General features: G+C 38.7%; 1 protein-coding gene across 1 annotated transcript; it reads left to right on the top strand.

The window, feature by feature from the left end:
* The first annotated feature begins 55 nt into the window (after positions 1–55).
* On the top strand, positions 56–6,558 carry LOC139711934 (tektin-1-like). The gene is made up of 6 exons (XM_071623784.1): positions 56–163; positions 1,580–1,822; positions 3,011–3,176; positions 3,721–3,993; positions 4,725–4,947; positions 5,488–6,558. Exons 2-6 carry the CDS (start codon positions 1,633–1,635, stop codon positions 5,842–5,844), a joined length of 1,209 nt encoding a protein of 402 aa, XP_071479885.1. The 5' UTR covers positions 56–163; positions 1,580–1,632; the 3' UTR covers positions 5,845–6,558.
* Positions 6,559–7,174: the final 616 nt, after the last annotated feature.

Raw genomic sequence — 7,174 nt, 5'->3', positions numbered from 1 at the left:
GCGCCTACGGTACCAAATACGTTTTATAGCGTTGGAGACGACTTGAATTGTGTATGTTAGTGTGGTCTTTTGGTGCCATTCATTTGTGCAGATAACTGCTCACAGGCATAGTTGTGAGGAAGGAGATCTACCTCGTAGAACATAAACAGTGAAGTTCCTGTCGGTGAGTATGAACGAAAATGTTTGGTTTTCTAGCTAGATATTTATGTATAATAAAGAAATAAATAGACCATCTAAAGAAAAGAAAAGGAAAAAAAAAAAAAAAAGCTGGTGGCGTGGTGCCGGGGCCAGGGTCATGGGGTGGAGTTTGGAAGACCATACCATGCTATTTGAGTATTGATGGACATACACTACAGTCGTGAACATAAATGCATTAGATATGGTCTACTAGTTCTTTATCGTGTCTATAAATATGATGTATTAATAGTCAAAGGATTCAAGAATCGGCTTCAAACGTGTGGGTTGTTATTTTGACGCACTCACTCAGTTGTGCTGTGCCGTAGTTTTGAAACAACACCCCTACCCTCCATTAGCATTGACAATACGTCACGTGTCTTGTGAAATGCACGTAGAACATTGACATTGTCTCGAAACTCTATTATTCAAACTTTCTCTAATGCTTTTCCAATGGGTCATTAATCTTTGGTATCATTGTTTTGCTGTTGATCTGATCAGGTTTTTCAATTTTAACATCATCAAATCCCCAGGCCCAGTGAAGAATGCAAAACCACTGCCCGTACTCCGTAGTCTCATGTGCGAATGTTCGTTTAGTAGGAATTTAACCTACGCGAAATGTCGTAATGCAAAATAAAAGGGGTGTCGGTTTCAATGTAGACTAGATAATTTCTACAGTGTCGATGTGTTGACACCTACATGTTAGATCTATAGTACTATGGGGTATGGGTGAGTGTCCAATACATCGACACCGTAGTGTTGTTCTATCAAGAGAAACTTAAAATATCTCACAATTTGCCTGAAATTTTACTCACATGTCAAGAAAACACACTCTGAATTCACAAGCGCGCATCAAAAATGTGACTCATTTGCAGTACACACTCCAAGATACACTTGGTAACTGCTTCAAACGTGCGGGGTGTTATTTTGACGCGCCCAGTTGCGCCGTGATTTTGAGACTGACACCCCTTTCCTCCATTGACAATACGTTACGTGTGAAATGCACGTAATGCTTTTTCAGTGTGCATTTATAATCAACGGTATCATTGTTTTGCTGTTGATCCTGTTTATTATTGGGTTTTTCAGTAATATTTAGACATCTTCAAATCCCCAGTGAAGAATGCAAAACCACCTTGCGCAGTCTCATGTGTGAATGTTTGTTTTGTATACGCAATGCTATAATAGAGGGTTGTCGGTTTCACTGTAGTGTTGGTGTGTTGGACACCCACCAAGCTCGGGGCATTTTCTATACATTGTATTTGTGTTTGTATTAACCAGGTGGTTCTACACATAATGCAAGGTAAATTTAGGTCTATAAATTATAAATTGTCTCATTGACTCATGTTAAAAGGATCAGTGTTCAAAATTGTAATGTTTACTAACCATTCCTTGTATCTCTTCACAGATCCACATAGCCTTCAAAGAAGTCACATCAACTTGAAAAAAAAAGAAGAAAAAATGTCCAAACTCATCCAGCCACCGCAGCGCTTCACTCATGGCGAATGGAACTACTCAAATCATTCCAACTATAACAGTGCAGAGAAGCAGCGTGCCAGTGCTGAACGACTGATTGATGAAAGCAACAGACTAATTGATGAGACAGATGAAGCTACCAAGAAGACACAGAGAGATGTCAACAAAAAGTTTGGTAATTAACAAGAACAATTTTCTGTGGTCCATGTTTTATATCAATTCTTGGCAGTGAGAAATACAATGAGATCAGACTCTCCTGTTACTACTAGTATTACACACAAATGCTTGGTTTGTCGCAATGGTTATTCGAGTTTCATCAGTGAAGATAAAATATCTTCATTGCTTGTATCAAGATTTAGGAAAATATGGGTAAAAGAAGACTTTTGTTTAAAAAGGATATGTTGCTCTACAAATTACATTCATGTAAAATGACTGCAACATACCATGGCTGTGATTTCTGTGCAGAGAAAATCAAGAGATAATTGATTTTGTTTCCAGAATTTATCAAGTATATCAGGTTTCAAGGTTATAGATTCTGTGTGTGACTTTTGTCTGTGCATTTTGATGTTACACAAATGTATTTAGTGCATGTTGCTTCTAAATTATTGGGTCTACTGCATCAGTACAAATGGTAAAGCATCAGCTACACACATTCACATATAGTAGACATAATGATAAGACAAGCTGTATTATGACAGATGCACGTATGGCGATTGCGACTGGGTGCATGCAGGGGCCAGCAGTATTGCTCTACATTACATTGATTGCATCAATTAATGTATAGTTACAGAGCATCAACCCATCAAAAGAATGCACAAATGTCCTTTTGTGAAATTTGTTGGAATTTTTAAAATAAATATAGTTGTGATAACTATACATTACGTGTATCTGTTACATACAATGTACAGCAAAACAAGGTCTTTGCATAGTGGTACCCTTTAAAGGGATTGTATAGTTTTTGTTGAGACCTGATTTCAGGTTTATAACATTTTTTTGGTGAGATAATGAGAAACCTCTTATGAAATATGAAAGAGAATGTAATTCTATGAAGAATTCAATGTTTATTTGATGAAAATTGGCTTTGAAATGGTTGAGATATCCAAAAAAGAGCGATTCTAATAAGGTGTAGGACCCACACTTTATTACAATCGCTTTGTTTCACTTTATTTTGGGATGTTTCAGTCATTCAAAACCCGATTTTCATAAAATAAACTTTGAATTCCTCTTAAAATGGTATGCTCTATACTATATCATATGTGTTTTCTTGGTATCTCGCAAAAAGTTAAAAGCCCAATTCTCATCTCCACCAATACTGTACCATCCCTTTAACCATCATCCTAAATCCAATCTCATTTTCCTTCAGAGCAAAGACTTGATGATGTCACATACTGGAAGGATGAGCTGGAGAAGAAACTCAAAGATACCAAGGATGAGATTGAAATGCTGCTCGCATACAAGACAAGATTACAGAATGCACTGGAGGCCTGTATAGAGCCCCTGAGCATTGTCAACCAGTGTCTAAATTTCAGGTAAGTGTGTCACGGGACATAACTCACTGAAGTAACTGATGTTTTTTTTCAAGATCCCCCCCCCCCCCCCAAGTAGTGTGAAATATGTGTGAGAGACAACTGTGGAGAGGTGTGACACCATTTACAGTTACCAAAGTTGTACAACATTAATATTTTTGATGCCAGTTTGTGCAATGATTGCCTAGATTTCAGTCACAAATGTAAAACAAAAAAAAAATAATAATTGTGAATTCATATGTCCTGTCCCAAACTTCTTGGTCATGGTAGAAGTTTAGTTCAGTCTACAGTATAGTGATACATTCATTATTGTTTACCAAAAGTTTTGAAGCCAGAAAATGTATTTCAGTTGTTGTTCTTTTCTGTTTGAAGCAGTCTTTTAACACACATTTTTGTCACTCTTACAAACATCTGAAAGTTGCCTACCAGTTATGTACAGTAGAGAGTCCATTGTGCTGACTTTGAATAGATGATATACATCTCAATTTGCTCATTTTGGTTGATCTTGGTATTATATGAATTCATTCTGCTTCACTTTGTCTATCAGAGAGGGTCGCATTGGCATCGACCTTGTGCACGACGATGTTGAGAAGAACCTGCTGAAGGAGCGCGAGACGATCCAAGGTGTGATGGCGCTTCTACAGAAGACACTTGATCAGATCACAGAGCAGATTCGCATCATGAGGTCACGCCGCTTCTACCTCGAGAAGGACCTCAAGGACAAGTTTGGCGCCCTCAGCATCGACCAGAACTGCCGTGAGCTCAGGGATGACAACTCCACACTCCAGTTCAAGGATGGCGTCGCAAGGATCGAAACAAAGTGAGTTTCTGATGCCTTCTGCACTCTGACTAATTGGGTGATATGCCACTTTATTCTAAGGCTGACTTCGATAAAAATTATAAAGTCAAAGAACCAAATGACTTTGAGATTCCATTAGAATCTGATTGAACTGCGGAATTTTCTAAGATTTATATTTTCAGGAGCCATTGGCGAATTACAGGTTTTGCTGTCATTTCCCCACTGATCTCTCATCGACTTACATGCCCTCCGTGAGAATTAGTTTTGCTCAATCATTATGTAAATAAAACCCAATCCTACAAAAAGTCTTTATTATATTATGCAACTTTACGAAATGATCTGATGCCAAGGGTATGATTTGTTACCATTTTTCCATTTCAATATAGGATAATTATTTAATGATGACTTGTGTATAGGTCGATGGGAGACTTGTGAGGGATATGCTGTATATCAATTTTGAAAATACATAAAAACTTCGCAAACATAAAAAGTTCTATTACATTCGAAATGTGCATAAATTTGCGATGAAACTTCGACCACTCTATTCATTTGATATGAATTCAAAAGTGGTAGTCACTATGAGAAACATTCAAATGTTCTAAATTCTCAGCCTGGTTGACTGGGCAGGGTCAGGGATTTCAATGACAAGTTCCATCACATGTTATCTGAACATGTTCTGAACCCCCTAAATATATTTGAGCCTCGGGCAAATTTTAAAACTACATGATTCTTTTGTCTTTCCATGATTGCAGTTCGGTCACGCCTGAGGAGTGGCAGTCCTTCTCCAACGAGAACATCCTCAAGGCCGAGCGCGACCGCAAGAACGCCGCCGACCTCCGCGCCGTCGTGGACAGCCTTTTGAACACGACGGCCAACGACATGCAGCAACAGGTGGACGAGACCAACCTGGCCTTCAGCAAGCGCATCCGGGAGACGGACAAGACCAAGGGCGAGCTGGAGACACACCTGGCCAAGGTGAGTGGCCTGGGACACCCTGTGGGCTGGGAGACTCCCTAGGCTTTCTCCTGCTCCAGCAATTAACTTATTCGTTTTATTTGTTTGTTTAGGCTCTGCTTTGATTTTGGTTATTTTTTACCCTGGCAGGGAATAGTATTCATGTACATGATCATGCACAGCAATGAGATTTGCGGAAATGACATGAAATCCAGTCTTTTTTATTGTTTACATAAACATGGTATAGGTGAGGTGATACAGGAACAGTACTTTTTCTGAGTACTTTTTCACTTTTTTGAATATTCTGCTGGACCATCTAACTACAGTCCCTTTTTGAACAAAGATGAACAGGCTTCCCTTGGGTCTGCAAACAATCTGAAAGTGGCCTTGCATTAGGATATGTAGTTTTTGTTTTTAATGAAATGACTGTTTGGTGACTACAGTTTCAAATGTTTGCTCACCTCAGATCAGTTTACAATGCCCTTTCCTTAGTGTTGAAAAGTTATGTCTATTCAAATGATGCACTGCTAAGTGATGTGTACATGATTTATTCTGCCACAGGTCCTTGGCCAGATCCGGGAGATGGAGGAGAACATCCAGAAGCTCCAGAAGGCGTCCGATGACAAGATCGGACCCAAGCAGCTCGCCGAGACCCGCCTTGACAACCGAACTGACCGGCCCAACGTGGAGCTGTGCAGGGACCCCGTCCAGTACCGCCTCATCGGCGAGGTCACCGAGATCAACACCAACATCGAACGGCTCCAGATGACCCTGGCCCAGGCCCAAGCCGAGCTCAAGGGGCTGATCCGCAACCAGCTCAACCTCGAGGAGGACATCGACATCAAGTCCAAGTCGCTGAACATCGACAACGTGCAGTGCATGACCCTCAGGAAAAGCATCAACATCAAGCGATACTAAAATAATGCAAGGAACCCCTAAACTCAAAACTTATTAAGCTCTTGGGTATCTACATTTGCTATTGCATGAGAGAAAAAAAATAACCGAGCAGTAGTCCAGTAGATTCTTTCAAGAACAAGCCAGAAGCTGCTGTTTTTGAAAATGAAGTATGAAGGTGGTAGAGCCCCTCAGTTTTGCATGTGCATTCCTCATGTAGAATTATTTGCATGCACCTGAATACAAAGGCAGGCTCTTGAAGAAAAGTCGTTCTGTTTTAACCTTGCTGTAAAAAGCCAGGAGCATCCAACATCTTGTTGAAACAGAACTTTGACATATGTTACCGTGTCAGAAGATACAAGGAATGACAGAAGTAACCTTCATGTCTAGAACTTGGCCCTGAAAAAAACACTTCGATAAGTATTTTGTTCATCGCTTTTGCTTTATAATTGACATATATTCTTTAGGAGCACCTGTACAACTTGACTCTGCCAGGCTTTTCAATATTGATAATCTGTCTGCTGGCCATGCGCACTGTATTCTAATGATTTATACTAGAGATGCTCAAAATGTGTAGAAAAAAACCAATCATGAAATTATTAGATTTGAGAATAAAAAAAAAAAAGATATTGAGACCTTTTGTGTATCTTTGAAGTATTTCATTGACATCTACTTGTATTGAATTCCAGTTGTAGCTTCCTTCTTTGTGTTCCATTGATGAAATGTTATTTTGTGATCCTTGTCTGAAAAATTGTTTGGTTTGTATATGATGTCCTGTTCTCTGTGACTTTCACTATGATCATGTAGTCTTGAGGAGGAATGAATCAAATTGTATATATGAGAAGTTCATGTTAATAAACATATCAACACAATTTGTGTGAGTATAAAGCAAGAGTGAGATACGCTTTCTTTCATTATCATTGAGTATCAAAAATTGAGAATGAGAATTTCTTGCAAAATCATGGAAAATAATAAGAAGTTTCATATTTTCATTGCACTCCTGTTAAAATGAATATTGTTATAATGGAATTCTCTGTACAACAAAGTTAAAATTCAGTTCTCAAAAGTACCATCGATATGTCTATGTATAAATTACTGTTCGGCTATAACAAAACTTTGATATAACGAAAGAAAACTAACTGCTTGTCCCAAGGACTTCGTTATAACGGGAGTGCACGGTAGTTCAATCATCATAATACACTTTGAAAGTGAAAACAAAATTGTAGCACTTGAAATAGACCTCACATTCCACAATTATCAAAACCTCAAATCTTTCCTAGGCTACTAAAAATATTACTGCTGTTGGGTTTTGATTAAAAAAAAGGGTTACATATGTTCTCTTTACTTGAAAAAT

Source organism: Diadema antillarum, unplaced genomic scaffold, assembly GCF_040938485.1.
Source record: "Diadema antillarum isolate AM-2024a unplaced genomic scaffold, OU_Dant_1.0 scf00000040, whole genome shotgun sequence".
NCBI lineage: Eukaryota > Metazoa > Echinodermata > Echinoidea > Diadematoida > Diadematidae > Diadema > Diadema antillarum.
This window is presented reverse-complemented; position numbering and strand designations above follow the sequence as displayed.

What these genes read in the sequence shown, in the direction of transcription:
- LOC139711934 (XM_071623784.1), top strand. Translation starts at nt 1,633, where the DNA reads ATGTCCAAACTCATCCAGCCACCGCAGCGCTTCACTCATGGCGAATGG. An exon ending in AGATGTCAACAAAAAGTTTG is followed by an intron (nt 1,823 to 3,010) that starts GTAATTAACAAG and finishes ATTTTCCTTCAG; the next exon opens with AGCAAAGACTTGATGATGTC. An exon ending in TGGAGACACACCTGGCCAAG is followed by an intron (nt 4,948 to 5,487) that starts GTGAGTGGCCTG and finishes ATTCTGCCACAG; the next exon opens with GTCCTTGGCCAGATCCGGGA.